The 24,856-nt window shown below is 50.9% G+C and overlaps 1 protein-coding gene across 1 annotated transcript in view; it reads right to left on the minus strand.

Annotated features, from left to right (window-relative positions):
• STX1B (syntaxin 1B) overlaps nucleotides 1-24,856 on the minus strand; it is a 91,145-nt gene that overhangs the window by 19,758 nt on the left and 46,531 nt on the right. The window contains exons 2-3 of the mRNA XM_040356047.1: nucleotides 3,848-3,922; nucleotides 1,222-1,321 (exon numbers count right to left, since the gene is read on the minus strand). Of these exons, the coding sequence (XP_040211981.1) occupies nucleotides 1,222-1,321; nucleotides 3,848-3,922 (175 nt within the window). The remainder of the gene's footprint in view (nucleotides 1-1,221; nucleotides 1,322-3,847; nucleotides 3,923-24,856) is intronic.

Here is a 24,856-nt window from a genome sequence, read left to right on the forward strand (position 1 = left end):
GTCTGGGGCTAAAGCTGACCCCACACGATACAATGCGATTGCATATTCTCTGTACAGGCTCTTTTATTATCGCCCGCCATGTCATTCGAGGGACTGCAGAATGTATTCATTTAATAAGCAGACAGGAAGTCCTTCCCAGTGGCGGTGCGTCCATAAAGGGCGCAGGAGCGCCGCCCCCTCTCTCCTGCACCGCTCTAATCACCATAGACAGATTCAGGCATTGCATTAATCTATCTATGGTCGCTGCTGCCACCCCCTATTCAGGAGTCCGGCCCCTTTTCGGGCGTCTGAGTTACACCGGCGGGGGTGTTTTTTGGAAGCACCTGATTAGAGCCAAATACCCCCACCCTGATCACACTCCCCAAATACCCCCAACCTGACAACACCCCCCAAATACCCCCAACCTGATCACACACCCCAAATACCCCCAACCTGATCACACACCCCAAATACCCCCAGCCTGATCACAGACCCCAAATACCCCCACCCTGATCACACCTCCAGACCCCCCAAATACCCCCACCCTGATCACACCTCCAGATCCCCCATTCCTCCCTTCTGATCATACCCCCCAAATACCCCCACCCTGATCACACAACCCAGATACCCCCACCCAGATCACACTCCCCAAATACCCCCACCCTGATCACACACCCCAAATACCCCCACCCTGATCACACACCCCAAATACCCCCACCCCGATCACACACCCCAAATACCCCCACCCCGATCACACACCCCAAATACCCCCACCCTGATCACACACCCCAAATACCCCCACCCCGATCACACACCCCAAATACCCCCACCCTGATCACACCCCCCAAATACCCCCACCCCGATCACACACCCCAAATACCCCAACCCTGATCACACTCCCCAAATACCCCCACCCTGTTCCCACACCCCAAATACCCCCACCCTGATCACACACCCCAAATACCCCCACCCTGATCACACCTCCAGATCCCCCCATCTCCCCACCCCGATCACACTCCCCAAATACCCCCACCCTGATCACACACCCCAAATACCCCCACCCTGATCACACACCCCAAATACCCCCACCCTGATCACACACCCCAAATACCCCCACCCTGATCACACCTCCTAGGTACCTTCAATCTTATCACACTCCCAGGTACCCCCCCCCCCCCCCAATGGCCCAACTGCCTCTCCCAAAGTAGACCCCCCCCCCCCACCACATCCGCTGGCACTTACTCTCATCCGGATTTGGAGCGGCCAAGATGGCGCTGTGCTGTTTCTTCACCTGCTCCACATCTTCTGAGAGCTTTTCTATACAGCCCCGGATCTCTTCCACCTGTAGACAGAGAAGCACAGTCTTTACCTCTCTTGGCGGGAGGCGAGGAAAGTTACGGACCGCTGCTTGAGGGACGTTAATATTAATGGAAAAGTGTTGAGGGAATTAAACCTCTTTATTTACACTCCTTAGCTGTAATTACTTTAATTTGTCATGAGCGCCGCAGTGACAGGTGACTTGCGCGATACCTCGAGCGCAGAAATTTTATAAAGGTGCCAGCTAGGAAGGAAGCGGCGCCGGGGACGGTGATAGAAGAGACGCCATGATTGATGTCTGAATTAGAGGACAATAAACTACGGGGGAGACTAATAAGGTGGACTTGGAAGGGAAGAAGGCATGGCCTGCAGGAGGGAAAGCATTGACTTGATAAGGCAGAAAGGAACTCAATCTACAAATCAAACTACCGAATGGCCCAACGTAGGAGGGCGAATTCTACACATCAAGACTACGCATGGGGTGCTCAACCTCTGGAGGCATGATGGGACTTGGGCCGCAACCTCTGGAGGCATGATGGGACTTGGGCCGCAACCTCTGGAGGCATGATGGGACTTGGGCCGCAACCTCTGGAGGCATGATGGGACTTGGGCCGCAACCTCTGGAGGCATGATGGGACTTGGGCCGCAACCTCTGGAGGCATGATGGGACTTGGGCCGCAACCTCTGGAGGCATGATGGGACTTGGGCCGCAACAGCTGGAGGCATAATGGGACTTGGGTCGCAACCTCTGGAGGCATGATGGGACTTGGGCCGCAACAGCTGGAGGCATGATGGGACTTGGGCCGCAACAGCTGGAGGCATGATGGGACTTGGGCCGCAACAACTGGAGGCAGGGCTGGACTGGGACAACAATTTGACCCTGGACTTCATCGAGACCAGCCCACTTTAATTTTGCAAATATGCACAAAAACAAGTGAAGCTGGAGGGCTAACACCATTCAGGAACATTGCTACAGCCTCATTGGCTGGAATTTCAGAAACCGGCATTGCTGCACAGCCATTAGCTGCCTTTCAGCAATGAAGCGGCGCAGAGGTTTACCTGGCTTAGGCATTATGAAGTGAGGTGATGGGCAGTGCGGATGACAGGTCTCTCCAATACCGGCCGGAAAACCCGCTCCCCCGGCCAGCCAACCTCAATGGCCACCCAAGCCCCCCTATTCGCTGATTAGCCGTTCTACTTTATTTCTCTTTTAGGCAGTACAGCGGTGCTCAAATTAATGGGCCGCACAGCCATTATTTTGACAGTATAGGGCTCGCAACTACTTCGGACATCTTCCCGCTTGGGCATGAGACGGTCAGGCCGCACTAACAGGTGCTGTCAGTTCGGCGGAAACCTGCTCTCTACAGGCTTTGGGATCTGTGAGTGTTCCCAGTTGGGCTGCCTTCCCACTGGGTTTATTGTGAACTGTTGTTGCATTATTTCAATACAAGTTATTGTAAATGCTCAGTTGTGTCTTTTATGCTGGAGAGAACATTTCCTTGTTCTCGGAGCTAGCCAGGTCACATGATATTGACATCACACATGTGGGCGTGTATACAGGCTATAGTGGAAATCTCCTTCTACCTGAACACACAGCTCTGGACAAACTGCGCAGTTTATCATGTGATCATGGTATACAGATCAACCAAAAAAGGTATATAGTGGCAGTATTTTAATGTAAAAAGAAGATTTATAAGCTGTGGGCACTGTGGGGGGGGGGGGGGGGATTTGGATGATGAATTATTTTCATATTACTGGGTTTAGTAACACTTTAAATAATCAGTGGGCTGGATTCAAGAAGCAATTGCGCCTGTGTAACCATAGTTACACAGGCGCAATTGCTTACTTGCCCCGGCGTAACGAATGCTCCTGATTCAGGAACCTCGTTACGCCGACTGCAGCCTAAGATATGCGTGGCATAAGGCTCTTATGCCGTCGTATCGTAGGCTGCATTCTTGCGATGGCCGCTAGGTGGCGTTCCCATTGTGCTCAGCGTATAGTATGCAAATTGCATACTAACGCCGATTCACAACGTTACGCGAGCCCTGCGTACGCAGTTTACGTAGTTTCCGTACGGCGGTTTTCGCGTAAGGCTGCCCCTGCTATTAGCAGGGGCAGCCAATGTTACGTATACCCGTCGTTCCCGCGTCGCGAAATTTCAAATTTACGTAGTTTGCGTAAGTGATTCGTGAATGGCGCTGGACGCCATTCACGTTCACTTTGAAGCAAATGACGTCCTTGCGACGTCATTTGCCGCAATGCACGTCGGGAAAGTTTCCCGGCGGAGCATGCGCTCTACAATCGGTGCGGGAACGCGCCTAAGTTAAATGATTCCCGCCCCCTACGGGATCATTTAAATTGCGCGCGCTTACGCCGGGCATTTTGCCGGCACGCCCACGCAATTTACGGAGCTACTGCTCCGTGAATCAAGGGCAGCGCAGTAAATTTGCGGGGGCGCAGGGCAAAAACGTTGCCCTGCGCCTCCGTAAAAAAAGCGCAATTCTACCTGAATCCAGCCCAGTGTCGTCATACACATAGCAGTTTTAATTACCTGTTCGAAGAATTCATCCATAAAATGATCCCGATCCACATGTACGATCTCCTCATCGTCATCGCTGTCTTTAGCCTGTAAAGGAAATAGGAAAGAGTTAGAGCCGACACAACCCATGATGGACCCTCTGCTCTCATCCAGCCCCATACACACTCATCAGTGCCGGGGCAAGGCATGGGCGGGAGGGGCAGCTGCCCTGGGTACTGTGATTTCATGTGAGGTGGGGGGGGGGAGCGGGGGGTGCTGCAAGCAGAATGAGGGGAAGGGGATTTGTGTTAGGAAGGGCAATTTGAAGGGGCGGCAGGGGGTAAGGATTGCTAGGAGTGGTGATTTAGGGGGATTTGTGTTGGGAGGGGGGTATAGGGGAACTGAATTTGTGCTTTGGGGGGGTTGTGATAGAGGAGGTGATGTAGTGAGGGGGAGTGGAGAATTGTGCTAGTAGGGGAAATGTTTATTTGGGAGGGGTTTGGTGCTAGGAGAGGAAATTTAGGGGGTGGATTTGTGCTAGGAGGGGGGCTTTATAGTAAGGGGAAGAGGATGTGTCCTCGGAGGGGAGATTTGAAGGGTAGAGGATTTGTGCTAGGAGGGGGGGCTTTATAGTAAGGGGAAGAGGATGTGTCCTCGGAGGGGAGATTTGAGGGGTAGAGGATTTGTGCTAGGAGGGGGGCTTTATAGTAAGGGGAAGAGGATGTGTCCTCGGAAAGGGAGATTTGAAAGGTAGAGGATTTGTGCTAGGAAGGGTGACTTTTTTTGGGGGAGAGGTATTTGTATTGGGGTGATTTGGGGGATGGGGGATTTCAGCAGGGGGGGCAAATTTGTACTGGCGGAATTTATGCTTAAGGGGTAAGTATGCAGATCATTGCTAAATTTTTGGGGGGATTTTTGCGGACACATTGGCTCAGATTCACAGAAAGCAAGGCGCACATTACGCCGCCGTAGAGCAAACACCGTATGCCACGCCAACGCAGCGCGGAGAGGCAAGCATTGCATTCAGCAAGCCAGTGCTCCCAACGCTGCGCCAGCGCGGCGTGGGTTTCGAAGGCGCACGCCGGCGTAGGTGGAAGTGGGCGTGAACCCATGCAAATGAGGCGTGACCCCATGCAAATGATGGGCCGAGCGCCAGACAGGTACGTATCACGAACTGCTCATGCGCCGTGACGTGGACGCATACACAGCACCCCCCTGCACCCGCTCACAACCACGCTGGCACAACTGCCTAAGCTACGCCGGATTACTGCGTACGCCGTGAACATAACGTACGCCCAGCCAGACACACGTCCAACGCACAATACGCCGGCTTGTGTTCCCTGGTGCAGACCTGTGCATGTCTGTTGCCGGGTTGCACCTAATTTATGGGGAATAACTTTACGCCGGACGTACAACTTACGCGCATCTCGCGTAGCATGCGCCAGGCACGTTTGCATGTTTGAATGGCTAATAAATGGGAGCAGCACCACACCATGCGCCCAGCCCATATGTGCGCCCACCCTACGCCGGCGTGTGCAAGCTACGTCGGCGGGGTGTAGCCTGTTTTTAGGCGCATGTTGGTTTGTGGGTCTGCCGCACACATACGCCGGCGCACATTTGCACTTACGTCGGCGTAACGTGTTATAGGTCGGCGTAAGTGCTTTGTGAATCTGGCCCTAAATGCTCATACATCTTGAGGGGGGGGGGGTGCAGTTTGGCAGGTTCGCCCCGAGCTCTAGATGACCTTGTCCCAGCAATGACACTCATACCCACAACACACGCCCACTTATACATCTGTGCCATCGATGACACACATATCAACCATATTATATGGATCCCACTAAAGAGGACATAGTCATGACTATTGTGCATGAGGCTAAAGCTGCTAGTACATTGATGGGGAACCTTGGCACCCCAGATGTTTTGGAACTACATTTCCCATGATGCTCATGCACTTTGCAGTGTAGTTAAGCATCATGGGAAATGTAGTTCCAAAACATCTGGGGTGCCAAGGTTCTCCATCACTGTGCTAGACCATCATGACTTCTTCTTCATTCCTTCCCATAATCCCCTGTTCTTGAAGACAAGGTAGTGCTGTTCATTCATTTTTAATCACTATCAGTTCCAATTTTTAAATGGACCTTTCTTGAGACCTCTCTTACATTTGTAATATTATATACATCTATATATTTATTGCACCCTTCATAATTATCAAGTTTGTATAAAAGAAGGAGGATTCTGTAAGTCTAGAAACATAACAGATACCTACCGTGTTTCCCCCAAAAATAAGCCCTTCCCCGAAAATAAGCCCTAGTTTAAAAAGCTTGTAAAATCCTATAATCCACTCTATTACAGTATTATATATAGCTAGATTCATAAAGAGTTAGGCCGGTGTATCATAAAGAGTACGCCGACCTAACTCAGAATCTGCGCCGTCCTAAGTTTAAGGCCGGGTACACACGGACAAACATGTATGGTGAAAGCGGTCCGTCGGACCGTTTTCACCATACATGTCTGCCAGAGGGCTTCTGTACGATGGTTGTACACACCATCGTACAGAAGTCCGCGCGTAAACAATACGCGGGGCGTGTCCGCGGTGTCGCCGCGTCGATGACGCGGTGTCGCCGCGACAATGACGCGGCGACGTGGGCGGCCCGCCTTTAAAATGCTTCCACGCATGCGTCAAAGTCATTCGACGCATGCGAGGGACGGCGGGCGCCTGGACATGTACGGTAGGTCTGTACTGACGACCGTACATGTCCGAGCGGGCAGAATTCCAGCGGACGGTTTTAAAACAAGTCCAGGAATATTTGTCTGCTGGGAAAAGGCCCGGCGGGCAAATGTTTGCTGGAATTCGGCCCGCTCGCGCCCACACACGACCAAACATGTCTGCTGAAACTGGCCTGCGGGCCAGTTTCAGCAGACATGTTTGGTCGTGAGTATGGGGCCTAAGTGTATTCTCAAACAGAGATACACTCAAACCTATCTAAGATACGACGGCTTGCGTCATCGTATCTTAGGATGCAATATTTAGGCTGGCCGCTAGGTGGCACTTCCATTGAGTTCGGCGTAGAATATGTAAATGACTAGATACGCCTATTCACGAACGTACGTGCGCCCGTCGCAGTAAAGATACGCCGTTTCCGTAAGAGATAGGCCGCCTAAAGATAAAGCTACCCCTAGGAGGCGTAGTCAATGTTAAGTATGGCCGTCGTTCCCGCGTCAAAATTTGAAAATTTTACGTCGTTTGCGTAAGGCGTCCGTGAATAGGGCTGGACGTAATTTATGTCCACGTCGAAACCAATACGTCCTTGCGGCGTACTTTGCCGCACTGCACACTGGGATATGTACACGGACGGCGCATGCGCCGTTAGTAAAAAACGTCAATCACGTCGGGTCACAGTTAATCTACATAAAACACGCCCCCACATCCTCATTTGAATTTGGCACGCTACGCCGCCGTAACTTAGCAGGCAAGTACTTTGTGAATACAGTACTTGCCTAGCTAACTTACGGCGGCGTAGTGTAAATACGATACGCTACGCCGTCGCAAAGATGCGGCGGTCTATTTGAATCTAGGCCATAATGTACAATGTGTGTGTTTCTGTGATATAATTGCGTGGAAGAGAGCCATGGCGGGTCACAGAAGCGCAGAGCGGCGCTATAACGAAGGTATTTGGCACAATTATATTGCATTAACGCACACATTGTACATTACATAATACTGTAATAGAGTGGATTATAGGATTTTACAAGCATTTTACCTCAGATCACACTGGGGATTCCTGACAGGCAGGGAGGGAGAGGGGGAGAGAAGACATCACATTACACGGTAAGACCTACCCTGAAAATAAGCCCTACTGTGTCTTTTGTTGCCAAAATTAATATAAGACCCGGGCTTATTTTCGGGGAAACACAGTATTAACATTCAAAAAGCCTTGTGCTATAATGATGAAGCCATTTTGTAGCTTCTCCAAGCCCCTACTAATGAGTGTCGGGAAGATACTCCACCAGGTATAGCCACACAGGAAGCACCGAATCCTTCATCCAATCACCATGGAATGTGTAGCGCTTGATTGTCCAAAAACAGAATGGGAGGTGTCAAAGTTGTGGGGCCACCCTGCTCCAGTTACATAATGCCCTCCATGCTACCAGGAAGTCTGCATAGATGTTAATTCCCAGTTTTAAAGTGGTTGTATACCCCCAACGCAGAAGTTGTACCTATAGGTATGCCTTATTATAGGCACTGTAAATATCTCCTAAACATGCGCCCCCTTTATGCCATTTCTTCACTAGCAAGTGCCACTGATTGGCATCGATTGTGTTTTTTTTGTTTTTATTGGTGTTTTTTTTTTCTTTGTTTTTTGTTCTATTGAGCACTGGGGGGCACTCCCTGGTGGTCCAGTGTTGGCATCCGAGGGGGGGCTGTGCTGATAAACAATCAGCGCGAACCCCCCCTTTCAGAAGAGCCGCCGATCGGCTCTCCTCTACTCGCGTCTGTCAGACGCGAGTGAGGAAGGGCTGATCAACGGCTCTTTCTGTTTACATCGTGATCAGCTGTGGTTGGACACGGCTGATCACGTGGTAAAGAGCCTCCACTGGAGGGCACTGATGGACACTGAGGTGGCACTGGAGGCTCTTTACCAAAATCGGAGATGCAGGGTGTCAGACTGACACCCTGCATCACCGATCGCCGCGCTGCAGGCTCCCACGGGCGCGCGCCGGCATGAAATCCTGCAGGACGTCAATAGACGTCCAGTCAGGATTTCACAACCACTTCCCGGACGTCAATTGCCTATTGACCGGGCGGGAAGTGGTTAAACTCCTTTCCACAGCAAAAAAAGTTTTATCCCTATTGTGATGTCACCAGTATGGTATTTGTAGCATACTCCAGGTGCGGCCGGATCAGAGTCTTGTAGAGTGGGAGAATATGTCCCTGGGCCATATGCCTATTGAGGACATAACTTTATTTGATTCCTTGAGAGACAATTTTAAAGAGAACCTGGCAACACAGCCTTTGTCAGGCTCCCATCTAGGGGCTGGTGCTACTACGGGGGTGGAGCCATCTCTGCAAGGTCAGCTCACCAAGGCTGGATGGAAGCCTCGGGTCTGACACATATCTCAGCTGCCTTTATACAAATTTGCATTTTAATGTCTTTTCTGTTCCGCCATGAGATTACCTCTGCGCTGAGCCAGTTTTTTTAGAAATAAATCCTTCTAATGCCACGACAGTGCAGGTGCTTTATACCGTCATGGCACCATCTTTACGGGAGGAAGTCCCAGGTGGCAGCAGGTGTTGGGAATTAGACGATTACTCGCCCAATATTCCGCATCTGCTCCTCATGTGATGGTGACGAATCGGCTGGTGCTGAACACAAGATAGATTAATTGCGGATCAGATCTTCTGTTGACGGTAATAAAACTCCAGTCATTCCAGCGCACAGACCTTTCGGAATACCAGGGAGGTTATTCATACCTGTGTTCGCAAAGACGCCTTTATTACTTAGCTCAATTCCCAGAGCTAAGTTCATACACATGAATGAGAGATTTTCAACTTTGTCCAACCACTTATCCAATCCATACACCGCTACCAAATGACAAAGCCAGGAGGGTGACCCCCTTTTCTTTTGGAGTCAATGAATACAGTGGTGTTCCCTCCCTGCATGCTGATTGGACAGTCATAAAGTCACCAACCATACTCCCTCTACCCTCTCCTCCTGTAAGTATGTTCCTGTCACCACATGTGCAGGAAGCATAGCCTTACTTTCTACTCCTATGATCCCACCCTGAGTACTGTTGTCAGGAGGTCTCAATCAGGGGTCAGAGGTGCCCCAGCCTGTGGCCAGGAGACAGGAGGTCTCACCCAGGGGTCAGAGGTAACCCAGCCAGGAGACAGGAGGTCTCACCCAGGGGTCAGAGGTAACCCAGCCAGGAGACAGGAGGTCTCACCCGGGGGTCCGATGTGCCCAGCCAGCTGCCGGAAGACAGGAGATCTCACCCCAAGGGGTCAGAGGTACCCCAGCCAGGAGGTCTCGCCCAGGGGTCAGAGATGCCCCAGCAAGGAGACAGGAGATCTCACCCCAAGGGTTCAGAGGTACCCCACCCAGGGGTCAGAGGTGCCCCAGCAAGTAGACAGGAGGTCTCACCCAGGGTCAGAGGCCCCCCAGCTAGTGGCCAGGAGACAGGAGGTCTCCCCCAGGGGTCAGAGGTACCCCAGCCAGGAGACAGGAGGTCTCACCCAGGGGTCAGAAGTCCCCTAGCCAGCGGCCCAGGAGACAGGAGGTCTCACCCAGGGGTCAGAGGTACCCCAGCCAGCGGCCAGAAGGTCTCACCCAGGAGTCAGAGGTACCCCAGCCAGCGGCCAGAAGGTCTCACCCAGGGGTCAGAGGTACCCCAGCCAGAAGACAGGAGGTCTCACCCAGGGGTCAGAGGTACCTCAGCCAGGGGCCAAGAGGTCTCACCCAGGGGTCAGAGGTACCCCAGCCAGCAGCCAAGAGACAGGAGGTCTCACCCAGGGGTCAGACGTATCCCAGCCAGGGGCCAAGAGACAGGAGGTCTCACCCAGGGGTCAGGGGTGCCCCAGTCAGCAGCCAAGAGACAGGTTTCACCCAGGGGTCAGAGGTATCCCAGCCAGCAGCCAAGAGACAGGAGGTCTCACCCAGGGGTCAGACATATCCCAGCCAAGGGCCAAGAGACAGGAGGTCTCACCCAGGGGTCAGAGGTATCCCAGCCAGCAGCCAAGAGACAGGTCTCACCCAGGGGTCAGACGTATCCCAGCCAGGGGCCAAGAGACAGGAGGTCTCACCCAGGGGTCAGAGCTGCCCCAGACAGCATCCAAGAGACAGGAGGTCTCACCCAGGGGTCAGAGGTATCCCAGCCAGCAGCCAAGAGACAGGTCTCACCCAGGGGTCAGAGGTATCCCAGCCAGCAGCCAAGAGACAGGTCTCACCCAGGGGTCAGAGGTGCCCCAGCCAGCGGCCAAGAGACAGGAGGTCTCACCCAGGGGTCAGACGTATCACAGCCAGGGGCCAAAAGACAGGAGGTCTCACCCAGGGGTCAGATATACCCCAGCCAGCGGCCAAGAGACAGGATGTCTCACCCAGGGGTCAGACGTATCCCAGCCAGGGGCCAAGAGACAGGAGGTCTCACCCAGGGGTCAGGGGTGCCCCAGCCAGCATCCAGGAGACAGGAGGTCTCACTCAGGAGTCAGAGGTACCCCAGCCAGGAGGTCTCACCCGGGGGTCAGAGGTACCCCAGCCAGGAGAACTAACCCAGGAGTCAGAGGTACCCCAGCCAGGAGGTCTCACCCAGGGGTCAGAGGTGCCCCAGCCAGCAGACAGGAGGTCTTGTCCCAGGAGTCAGGTCGGCTCCTATTGGGGTGTCAGAAAAACCGCCAACGGAGGTGCCGATAACGGAAAAAAATAAGAACTAGTATTCCAAAATGAAACTGCGTTATTCCTGAAAACTTGGCTCAGAGGCGGAGTTACACGTTGAAGTATTCTGAGGGTATATTTAGTCATCTTGCTGAGGCATCAGAGGACAGAGACCTCAGCCAGACGGACAAGGTCACAGCGGCAGCTTGTAACAAAAACCTCTCCGCTAAGAGACGGTGAGACAGCCACCAATCACTGCACAGACGCTGTCTCTCTGTGAGATGCTTTTATCATTCGCTTGACACCTCACAGGCCTTGTTGTCAAGAAAAAAACCTGCAAGTAAGGCCACAAACGCTAAGCAAAAATCTCCAGGGCCACAACAAGATGGCTGCATGCTTTACCATCATGTGTAAAAAGTTCAATGAGAGCCGCAAACGATTGATATTTGTTCAAAAATAGACCAGCCAATGCATTTTGGGGGTTCAAAGATGACCCCCCTTCTTCAGGTCTTAAAGGGGTTGTAAAGGTTTGTTTTTTATTTTCTAAATACCGTATTTTCCGGCGTATAAGACGACTTTTTGCATCTAAAATCATGCCCCAAAAGTCGGGGGCCGTCTTATACGCCGGGTACCTGCCTGTCAGACGGCGGCAATCCATTATTCAAAAGCCGCGCCTCCTCCTCAGACTGTTCCGTGATAGGCGGAACACTAATTTTCCCAGCAGAGCCTCTGTTCAGTGTTCCGCCTATCACGGATGCCTTCTCATCCTCGACCTCGGACGAGAGGACATCCGTGATAGGCGGAACACTGAACAGAGGCTCTGCTGGGAAAATTGGTGTTCCGCCTATCACGAAACAGTCTGAGGAGGAGGCGCGGCTTTTGAATAATGGACGCCCGCAGCCTGAGAAACTCTGCAAACAGGAGAAGGTAGGAAGATCGTCGAGGCAGGCATACTGGCACAGTGAGGCAGGCATACTGGCACAGTGAGGCAGGCATACTGGCACAGTGAGGCAGGCATACTGGCACAGTGAGGCATATATAATGGCACAGTGAGGCATGTAAAATGGCACAGTGAGGCATGTATAATGGCACAGTGAGGGGTCGTCTTACACAGTGAGTATATCCCAAAACCAGCATTTTAGCTGGAAAATTAGGGGGTCGTCTTATACGCCGACAAATACGGTAGGTTCCTTTAAGCTCGTGCATTGTTGGCTCGCTTACCTTTTCCTTCCATTTCCCTTCTAAATGTTTTTTTTCTTTGTCTGAATTTCTCACTTCCTGTTTCTCCTCAGTAAGCTTGCCCCCATCATCCGAGCTGTTCCGGCTGGGGGTTAGTCAGCATGGTCGTCCCCTCCCTTAGGGCTACATCCCTGCGGGGAGACACTGTGAATGTTCACAGGATGTAGTTCCAAGGGAGGGGGCGAGCACGCTGACTAACCCCCAGCCAGAACGGCTCGGATGATGGGGGCAAGCTTACTTACAAGCTTTGAAAAAATTATTCACAGGATACAATTAGGGAAATACCCAGGGGTATGGAGAAGATAGTCACCGCTCCAATAGGGTATGTGGATGAATCCGTATCCTCTCAGACAAACCCAGGTGCCGGCAATGCACGAAGCAATAGTAGAAAGAAATGTTTGGACAGCCGCACTCTGGAAAAACCTTCTTGGTTGCCTTTTATTGATAAAAGTATTCAAACACCATACATCACAGCAAAGACAGGGGCAAGCAGCTGACGTTTCGCAATACAATCAGTGCTTACTCCTAGCTAGTGTAGTGCATCTCTGCGCCTGATTCATAGAATCAGATACGCCTCACTGTTGCCAAGATACGAGCGGCGTAAGTCTCCTACGCTGTCGTATCTTGGGGTGCATATTTACGCTGGCCGCTAGGGGTGCTTCCGTATATTTCCACGTCGAATATGCAAATGAGCTACATACGCCGATTCACGAACGTACTTGCGCCCGGCGTATTAAAATACGATGTTTATGTAAGGCGTACGACCGGCGTAACTTTACCCCTCATAAAGCAGGGGTAAGTCATGTTAAGGTCGGAAACGTCGGAACAGCCGTCGTATTTTACGTCGTTTGCGTAACTCGTACATGAATGGGGATGGGCGTAGGTTACGTTCACGTCGACTAAGCGTTGAGCCGGCGTAATTTACGGAGAAAATTCGACGTGATACTGAGCATGCGCGCGCATGAGCCATTCGTTAGGCGCGTCATTTACGTGGGGTCACGATTCCTTTCCATACAACACGCCCCCTACCAGCCTACTTTTAATTACGCGGGCTTACGCCGGCCCATTTACGCTACGCCGCTGCAACTTACGGAGCAAGTGCTTTGTGAATACTGCACTTGCCTGTCTAAGTTGCGATGGCATAGCGTAAATAGGATATGCTACGCCTAACTACAGATACGCCATTGTATCTAAATCTGGCCCTATATCTATATCTTTATCTATCTATATATATATATATATATATATACATACACATATATAATTAAAACACAAAAGCTTTAAGAGCAAGCCTTACAGACAACATTAAAAGACAATAGAAGTGCGATGCTTTAATGCAGGTTGTGGCAAAGCAGAAGGAGAATTACGCAAGAAATTTAATGAGCCTGGCCCTTTAATTATTAAGCAGCTGTGGGTTCGATCACGGGAAACGGTGAGAAGATAACGAGGGGATTTAATTAGGGAGATTAAAAAGCAAATTGATACATTTTTACTCGTGTTCGCCGTCCAGAGTAATAATAATGGCTTTGCACATCGGACACGATGGAGCGAAAGCACGAGATGCATTTTTTTTTTTCCGGAGCGGGCGGAAAATACTGCAGAATTTACACTGAGTCAGGTTGTAGAGGCTGTAATCAGAGGGCGCCGCGGGGGGGCCGGGAACAAAGGAGGACGTCCGCTGTAACGGTGGGGGACCCAGCGATAATTTCCGTGCGTAGCCCTTCACTACGACTTATTCCCGGCATCAATGGGCCCCGGTAATGCCAAGGAGACTGAGTCATTGCCGCCTTAGTGGCTGCATCAAAATGTCATTTTACACACGAAGGTCTCATATCTCAGACGTCGTGTAGAAGTTTGCAAAGCAGATGATGTGGGGAGGCTTCAAGGCGAAGATCTGCGGAGGGCGCCCACGGCCGCCTTTGTAAAAGAAGATGCATGGCGTGATACAGAAACGCCAGTTATTCTATACCGGAGCCTGCGAGGCAGAAGGGGCACCATTGTGTTCAGCCGCCACAATGAGAACGGCGCTCAACAGAGTTATTTATTTGCAAACAGAGGGGTCTACCGAGACGTCATGAATCTGCCATCAAAATTTACGCTTCACTCCAGTCAATAGGTCACATGTCAACATAGAGTGCCTTGAAAAAGTATTCATACCCCTTGAAATGTTCCACATTTTGTCATGTTATAACCAAAAACGTAAATGTATTTTATTGGGATTTTATGTGATAGACCAACACAAAGTGGCACATAATTGTGAAGTGGAAGGAAAATGTTAAATGGTTTTCAATTTTTTTTACAAATAAATATGTGAAAAGTGTGTGTGGGGTACATTTGTATGGTGCCCCTCCCCCAACCCGAGGGTCAATACTTTGTAGAACCGCCTTTCTCTGCAATTACAGCTGCAAGGTGCAGGAATTGGGATGATCTGAGGCATAAAGATACAGGAATTGGGATGGTCTGAGGTGTGAAGATGCAGGAATTGGGGTGATCTGAGGCATGAAGATGCAGGAATTGGGATGGTCTGAGGCATAAAGATGCAGGAATTGGGGATGGTCTGAGGCATGAAGATGCAGGAATTGGGGAGGGTCTAAGATGTGAAGGTGCAGGAATTGGGGTGGTCTGAGGTGTGAAGGTGCAGGAATTGGGGTGATCTGAGGCATGAAGATACAGGAATTGGGGTGGTCTGAGGCATGAAGATACAGGAATTGGGGTGGTCTGAGGCATGAAGATGCAGGAATTGGGGTGGTTTGAGGCATGAAGATGCAGGAATTGGGGTGATCTGAGGTATGAAGATGCAGGAATTGGGGTGATCTGAGGCATGAAGATACAGGAATTGGGGTGGTCTGAGGCATGAAGATGCAGGAATTGGGGTGATCTGAGGCATGAAGATACAGGAATTGGGGTGGTCTGAGGCATGAAGATGCAGGAATTGGGGTGGTTTGAGGCATGAAGATGCAGGAATTGGGGTGATCTGAGGTATGAAGATGCAGGAATTGGGGTGATCTGAGGCATGAAGATACAGGAATTGGGGTGGTCTGAGGCATGAAGATGCAGGAATTGGGGTGATCTGAGGTATGAAGATGCAGGAATTGGGGTGATCTGAGGCATGAAGATACAGGAATTGGGGTGGTCTGAGGCATGAAGATGCAGGAATTGGGGTGGTCTGAGGCATGAAGATGCAGGAATTGGGGTGGTCTGAGGCATGAAGATGCAGGAATTGGGGTGGTCTGAGGCATGAAGATACAGGAATTGGGGTGGTTAGAGGCATGAAGATGCAGGAATTGGGATGGTCTAAGGTGTGAAGGTGCAGGAATTGGGATGGTCTGAGGCATGAAGATGCAGGAATTGGGGTGGTCTGAGGTGTGAAGGTGCAGGAATTGGGGTGGTCTGAGGCATGAAGATACAGGAATTGGGGATGGTCTGAGGTATGAAGGTGCAGGAATTGAGGTGGTCTCAGGTGTGAAGGTGCAGGAATTGGGGAGATCTGAGGCATGAAAATGCCGCAATTGGGATGGTCTGAGGTGTGAAGATGCAGGAATCTGGGTGGCCTGAGGCATGAAGATGCAGGAATTGGGGAGATCTGAGGTATGGAGGTGCAGGAATTGGGGTGATCTGAGGCATGAAGATGCAGGAATTGGGGTGGTCTGAGGCATGAAGATGCAGGAATTGGGGAGATCTGAGGTATGAATGTGCAGGAATTGGGGTGATCTGAGGTGTGAATGTGCAGGAATTGGGGAGATCTGAGGTGTGAATGTGCAGGAATTGGGGTGATCTGAGATGTGAAGGTGCAGGAATTGGAGCGATCTGAGGTATGAAGGTGCAGGAATTGGGGTGGTCTGAGGTATGAAGGTGCAGGAATTGGGGTGATCTGAGGTCTAAATGTGCAGGAATTGGGGTGATCTGAAATCTGAAAGAAACTGGGGATGGTCTGAGGGGTAAAGGTCATGAATTGATCGGAGGTCCACAGGTCACTGGCATGCCGATCATCTAATTCCTGTAAATTGACTCTTAATCTGGAGAAGGTTGCTGACCTCTTGCTCTCCAGCATCACTGGTGTTTATTGGCTGATGTTCCATTGGCCTCAGAACATGACATCATCCAAAGACAAATCACTTTTCATGAATATGTTCTTCACTTCATTTTTATTTTTTGTAGAGTACAGGACAAGAAATGAATAACTCCATGACCTATAAATAGAGGGAAGCGGCATGTTTTGGCCCTGTCCTGGCTCGGGTTTGATGGATGCTTTTCTTCCCACCATGGCGAGTGCATTAGAACATGTAAATATTTCATTAGTCCCACGAGCCCCTCTAATGGATTACATTAACTAGCAGCCAACCCGCCCAGTAATGTCATGCATCAACTTTATATATTCCACTACACAAAAGGATAACTACCAAACAACGGCAAACCTTGCCGGACGCTCGGCGGGATCTCGTCCTTTGATGGAGGTCTCAGCATCTGACTATATCACAAGGTCACATAATAGATCCCAGATCTGATGGATCCTGTTCAGCTCAGGGACAGAACCTGACAATACTGTCATTGATCTTCATATAGGGTGTACCTAAATCAAGGACTGCTATCAGAGAACTGAAAATATACTCAGGACACAACAAGGGACAAGAGCCGCTGACAGGACTGCCCTTAGAAATCACTGGGCCCCATACAGCCTACCTGACAAGACTGTCCTTAGAAATCACTGGGCCCCATACAGCCTACATGAGAAGACTGCCCTTAGAAATCACTGGGCCCCATACAGCCTCCCTGACAGGACTGCCCTTAGAAATCACTGGGCCCCATACAGCCTACCTGACAGTACTTCCCTTAGAAATCACTGGGCCCCATACAGCCTACCTGACAGGACTTCCCTTAGAAATCACTGGGCCCCATACAGCCTACCTGACAGGACTGCCCTTAGAAATCACTGGGCCCCATACAGCCTACCTGACAGGACTGTCCTTAGAAATCACTGGGCCCCATACAGCCTACCTGACAGGACTGCCCTTAGAAATCACTGGGCCCCATACAGCCTCCCTGACAGTACTGCCCTTAGAAATCACTGGGCCCTATACAGCCTACCTGACAGTACTGCCCTTAGAAATCACTGGGCCCCATACAGCCTACCTGACAGGACTGCCCTTAGAAATCACTGGGCCCCATACAGCCTACCTGACAGGACTGCCCTTAGAAATCACTGGGCCCTATACAGCCTACCTGACAGTACTGCCCTTAGAAATCACTGGGCCCTATACAGCCTACCTGACAGGACTGCCCTTAGAAATCAATGGGCCCTATACAGCCTACCTGACAGGACTGCCCTTAGAAATCACTGGGCCCCATACAGCCTACCTGACAGGACTGCCCTTAGAAATCACTGGGCCCCATACAGCCTACCTGACAGGACTGTCCTTAGAAATCACCGGGCCCTATACAGCCTACCTGACAGGACTGCCCTTAGAAATCACTGGGCCCCATACAGCCTACCTGACAGGACTGCCCTTAGAAATCACTGGGCCCCATACAGCCTACCTGACAGGACTGTCCTTAGAAATCACTGGGCCCCATACAGCCTACCTGACAGGACTGCCCTTAGAAATCACTGGGCCCCATACAGCCTACCTGACAGTACTGCCCTTAGAAATCACTGGGCCCTATACAGCCTACCTGACAGGACTGCCCTTAGAAATCAATGGGCCCTATACAGCCTACCTGACAGGACTGCCCTTAGAAATCACTGGGCCCCATACAGCCTACCTGACAGGACTGCCCTTAGAAATCACTGGGCCCCATACAGCCTACCGGACAGGACTGCCCTTAGAAATCACTGGGCCCCATAAAGCCTACCTGACAGGACTGCCCTTAGAAATCACTGGGCCCTATACAGCCTACCTGACAGGACTGCCCTTAGAAATCACTGGGCCCCATAAAGCCTACCTGACAGGACTGCCCTTAGAAATCACTGGGCCCTATACAGCCTACCTGACAGGACTGCCCTTAGAAATCACTGGGCCCCATACAGCCTACCTGACAGGACTGCCCTTAGAAATCACTGGGCCCCATACAGCCTCCCTGACAGGACTGCCCTTAGAAATCACTGGGCCCTATACAGCCTCCCTGACAGGACTGCCCTTAGAAATCACTGGGCCCCATACAGCCTACATGAGAAGACTGCCCTTAGAAATCACTGGGCCCCATACAGCCTCCCTAACAGGACTGTCCTTAGAAATCACTGGGCCCCATACAGCCTACCTGACAGGACTGCCCTTAGAAATCACTGGGCCCCATACAGCCTACCTGACAGGACTTCCCTTAGAAATCACTGGGCCCCATACAGCCTACCTGACAGGACTGTCCTTAGAAATCACCGGGCCCTATACAGCCTACCTGACAGGACTGCCCTTAGAAATCACTGGGCCCCATACAGCCTCCCTGACAGGACTGCCCTTAGAAATCACTGGGCCCCATACAGCCTACCTGACAGGACTGCCCTTAGAAATCACTGGGCCCCATACAGCCTACCTGACAGTACTTCCCTTAGAAATCACTGGGCCCCATACAGCCTACCTGACAGGACTGCCCTTAGAAATCACTGGGCCCCATACAGCCTACCTGACAGTACTGCCCTTAGAAATCACTGGGCCCCATACAGCCTACCTGACAGGACTGCCCTTAGAAATCACTGGGCCCCATACAGCCTCCCTGACAGTACTGCCCTTAGAAATCACTGGGCCCTATACAGCCTACCTGACAGTACTGCCCTTAGAAATCAATGGGCCCTATACAGCCTACCTGACAGGACTGCCCTTAGAAATCACTGGGCCCCATACAGCCTACCTGACAGGACTGCCCTTAGAAATCACTGGGCCCTATACAGCCTACCTGACAGTACTGCCCTTAGAAATCACTGGGCCCTATACAGCCTACCTGACAGGACTGCCCTTAGAAATCAATGGGCCCTATACAGCCTACCTGACAGGACTGCCCTTAGAAATCACTGGGCCCCATACAGCCTACCTGACAGGACTGCCCTTAGAAATCACTGGGCCCCATACAGCCTACCGGACAGGACTGCCCTTAGAAATCACTGGGCCCCATAAAGCCTACCTGACAGGACTGCCCTTAGAAATCACTGGGCCCTATACAGCCTACCTGACAGGACTGCCCTTAGAAATCACTGGGCCCTATACAGCCTACCTGACAGGACTGCCCTTAGAAATCACTGGGCCCCATACAGCCTACCTGACAGGACTGCCCTTAGAAATCACTGGGCCCCATACAGCCTACCTGACAGGACTGCCCTTAGAAATCACTGGGCCCCATACAGCCTCCCTGACAGTACTGCCCTTAGAAATCACTGGGCCCCATACAGCCTACCTGACAGGACTGCCCTTAGAAATCACTGGGCCCCATAAAGCCTACCTGACAGGACTGCCCTTAGAAATCACTGGGCCCTATACAGCCTACCTGACAGGACTGCCCTTAGAAATCACTGGGCCCTATACAGCCTACCTGACAGGACTGCCCTTAGAAATCACTGGGCCCCATACAGCCTACCTGACAGGACTGCCCTTAGAAATCACTGGGCCCCATACAGCCTACCTGACAGGACTGCCCTTAGAAATCACTGGGCCCCATACAGCCTCCCTGACAGTACTGCCCTTAGAAATCACTGGGCCCCATACAGCCTACCTGACAGGACTGCCCTTAGAAATCACTGGGCCCCATACAGCCTACCTGACAGTACTTCCCTTAGAAATCACTGGGCCCCATACAGCCTCCCTGACAGGACTGCCCTTAGAAATCACTGGGCCCCATACAGCCTACCTGACAGTACTTCCCTTAGAAATCACTGGGCCCCATAAAGCCTACCTGACAGGACTGCCCTTAGAAATCACTGGGCCCCATACAGCCTACCTGACAGTACTGCCCTTAGAAATCACTGGGCCCCATACAGCCTACCTGACAGCCCCCCCCCCCCCCCCCCCCCCGAATTTCAAAAATTATTATTATTTTTTATTCATTTTCCAATTTTTATATATTTTTTTTCACAATTTAAAAAATTATTGAGTGCAGTCCACAGTCCACACCCCTCCATTCTCCATGGCTGTGAGCCATTTCCTGAATGGAGAGGAGCACAGGGTGAGAACAGCCCAGGGACTAGGTCAACTTTTGTACCGGGCCCACAAGCTTCAAGCTACGCCTCTGGTTACAACAGAAGTCCTAAGGGTAATAAATCTACCACCCTGTACAGCTAAAGCTGGCCATAGATGGGTAGAATTTTGAATGAAGATTCTTAGGAAAGGAAAGTTCTAAGAAAGTTTGTCCAGTTTTCTAGTCATTAGTTGGGGTCAAATCGACATTCGTTCTCGACCACAGTGACGAGAAAAGGAGCGAGGTTGAAAAAAAATTCTCCAACAAACTAATTTCTAAAAGTGTACGTGGTTTTCATTCAGTAAAGTCCACTCATTCCACAATCAAATGTTAAAAGCCAACAAAATCTTTGGAATGACGTTCGAATGTTCTGAAGCCTCGTACAAACGACCGAGGAACTCGACGGGCGAAACACATCGTTTTGCTCGTCGAGTTCCTTGTGAAGCCGTCGAGAAACTCGACAAGCCAATTTTCTCCATTCCCGTTAAGGAACTTGCTCTCTTTTTGGCTCGTCGAGTTTCTCGACAGTTTCCTCGCCGAAAATGTACACACGACTGGTTTCCTCGGCAAAAAAATATCTCCCAGCAAGTTTCTTGCTGGTTTTTGCTGAGAAACTCGGTCGTGTGTACGAGGCCTGAGAATTGTTGTATACATTTTCCAAAGGCTTTTCCTAAGAATTCTATCCATCTACGGCCAGCTGAAGACACCCAACAGTAAGGTGACCAGATTTTTCAAATGAAATCCGGGGACATATTTTTTTTTTATTGGCAAATGGTAAACTATTTTATACGCATATTTTCCTTAAATTATATATGCAGTCAGTGGTGTAGTGTGGGTTGTCAGCGCCCGGGAAAAGGTAAGAAATGTTCACCCCCCGCCAGACTTTTAGCACTCCCTTTCACTAGTCCCTTTCACTAGTACAGTAGTACTGACCAACTTTATTCCTATACTGACATACCTGACTACTACACTAACCTACCTTATCCCTACACTGACCTCTACACTAACCTACCTGATTCCTTCACTGACCACTACACTGAGCTACCTGACCACTACACTGACCTACCTTATCCCTACACTGACCTACCTGATTCCTACACTGACCACTACACTGACCTACCTTATCCCTACACTGACCTACCTGATTCCTACACTGACCACTACACTAAACTACCTGATTCCTACACTGACCTACCTGATTTCTATACTGACCACTACACTGACCTACCTGATTTCTACACTGACCACTACACTAACCCACCTGATTCCTACACTGACCTACCTGATTCCTACACTGACCACTACACTAAACCACCTGATTCCTACACTGACCTACCTGATTCCTACACTGACCACTACACTGACCTACCTTATCCCTACACTGACCTACCTGATTCCTACACTGACCACTACACTAAACTACCTGATTCCTACACTGACCTACCTGATTTCTATACTGACCACTACACTGACCTACCTGAGTTCTATACTGACCACTACACTAAACCACCTGATTCCTACACTGACCACTACACTGACCTACCTGATTTCTACACTGACCACTACACTGACCTACCTGATTCCTACACTGACCACTACACTGACCTACCTTATCCCTACACTAACCTACCTGATTTCTACACTGACCACTACACTAACCCACCTGATTCCTACACTGACCTACCTGATTCCTACACTGACCACTATACTAAACTACCTGATTCCTACACTGACCTACCTGATTTCTATACTGACCACTACACTGACCTACCTGAGTTCTATACTGACCACTACACTACTCACACAGCCCCCCCCCCCACATGAACAGTGTAGATGGGTTGATTTTGCTGGCTTCCACAATAATCCAGATGGGAGAAGGGCTCCCAAGCACCAGGTACTGTTCCCGACACCCAGCCGCTCCTCAGTATCCCGATACACTCTGCACGCCCCTCCGCTGTTCTCACACACACACACCACACACACGGGCCGCCTGCATCAGAGGGATCTTGGGGGACAGGCTGGACCACAGGAGTCCCTGGGTGGGGGGGCAACACAGCACACTTGGGGGGGCACAGTAATGATTATGCGCCCCCCCCCCCCAATTGTCACGGTCTGGGGTCAGGCTCAGAGGCCAATTGCTATAGCAGTGACAGAACAGGTATACAGGCAGTAGAGTAGTCCAGGAACAGGCCGAGGGTCAAACACAGGTGGTTGCAGATTGGGATCAGGCAATAGAGAAGTCCAGGAACAGGCCGAGGGTCAAACACAGGTGGTTGCAGATTGGGATCAGGCAATAGAGAAGTCCAGGAACAGGCCGAGGGGTCAAACACAGGTGGTTGCAGATTGGGATCAGGCAATAGAGAAGTCCAGGAACAGGCCGAGGGTCAACACAGGTGGTTGCAGATACAATGGCAGCAGAGCAGACAAATCGCAAGGCACTGGCTGGGAAGGCACAATAACCTGGCAAAGAGGAAGTGCAGAGACAAGGCTTTTATAGGAAGTCTGTGGGAGGAGCAAGGGGTTCAAGGTTCAAGACAATCAAGACACAAGGCAGCAATGTTCAATGGATCAGATGGGTTTGTCCAGCAGATCAGACAGGAAGCTGTCCAGCATCCCAGATAGCTCAGTGAGAAGGTTCACTGCCAGACACAGATGAGGTCCCAGGTTCAAGTCCAGGTCCTGACAGTACTCCCCTCCTCTCAGGATGTCCTCCGGACGTCCTAGGACTTGGCTTGTGAGGAAACCTCTGGTGGAATACTTTTGTTAATCTAGGGAGTGAACCTTATTATTGCTTCAGAAGTTCCTGCCCGGGAGATTCTCCTCGCTTGCAAGGCTTTTTCAAACATCTCCAGCTCCTGCTTACGGATAAGGGTGCCATTCGAGGCATACATACAGTCAGGTGGTAGAACTTCTTTGGCAGGACAGGAATTAGTGATGAAACCAGACTTTACGGAAGTGTTGACGGTATCAGGAACAGGTGTTTTCTTAAGAAGTAGCGAAGATGTTTCTGGAGCAGGAGGTGGTTCTTTGGCAGGACAGGGTGATGTTACTGTATTTACCACTGTGGAGTGTGGGTTGACTACTGGAACTGATCTGTTGTCAGGAAGATGCATAGTTGCCTTTAGGCCAGATGGTAGGGGTTTCACAGGGGTATGGTTGCAGGTTCAAGAGGGGCACTGGTATCGTTGACCACCGTAGTCTGGGAACCCACTTGTGCCATCGAACACGGACAGGCCTTAAAGCAACCTTGGCAGTTCACAGGCCGAACAGCAGGGATAGCATGATGAGTCCCAATAGTACACACTTGAAGAACCTTTGGTCGAGGTGGGCGAGTTGGGCAGAGGGAGATAAGGTGACCTCTTTCTCCACAATAGAAACAAAGGCCATAGCCTCTCCTCCGCTCTCTTTCACCTTTAGACAGCTTGGTCTGGATGACCCCGATCTCCATTGGTTCCACATCTTCCAGGATAGGTGTGTGTATATCCACAGGAATGCCAAGGCTTTGTGGTGTTAGGGCTTCACGGCTTGGCACATACTGGGATGGCTCAGAGTCGTATGTGTACCGGGTATTCCTGTCCCTGGGTTCCCGTAGGCCACATGAGCTAGGAGCAGACTTGGGAATCCTGGTTTTCTTGGCAACAGTACAGTGAGAGTCCAGAGCTAACATAAATGCTTCCCAGCTGTCCAAGACTGGACTCCTTTCCTGTAGTACCTGATGAGCCCATGCTTTGATTGGTCCAGTGAGCAGGTTGATAGTAGCGCAAACCTTTATATAATCGGTGGCATAGGTCCTAGGCTTAAGAGCAAACAACAGCTCGCAATCCACCTTGAAGCACAAGAATGATGCACGGCTACCATCAAACCTCTCTGGCATCACCACAAATGGCTCAGGGCATGCTGGTTCCAGGGCTGGGGCCTACTGTACCTTTCAGTAACAGAACTTCTTGCTGGAGCTCCAAAAGTTGCTGCCTGAGAGGAGCCACAGCCTTTGCTATAGCGGCCTCCATGTTTTAGGCCAGAATATTCTGTCACGGTCTGGAGTCAGGCTCAGAGGCCAGTAGCTATAGCAGCAGAACAGGTCACCCTGGCTGATGACACGGGGTCACCTGAGGTGCGGAATCTAAGCGCTAACCGGTATTCACCAGAGCTTCTGAAGGTGAAGATGGATTTTGCTGCGTGTTAGCGCCAGGTCGCGGTCCTCAGGATTGCCCCACCAGGAGGTGAGAAAGCCGGGGTACAATAGCAGATAAGCAGGTGAGGATCAAACAGAAGC

Source organism: Rana temporaria, chromosome 6, assembly GCF_905171775.1.
Source record: "Rana temporaria chromosome 6, aRanTem1.1, whole genome shotgun sequence".
Classification (NCBI taxonomy): Eukaryota; Metazoa; Chordata; class Amphibia; order Anura; family Ranidae; genus Rana; species Rana temporaria.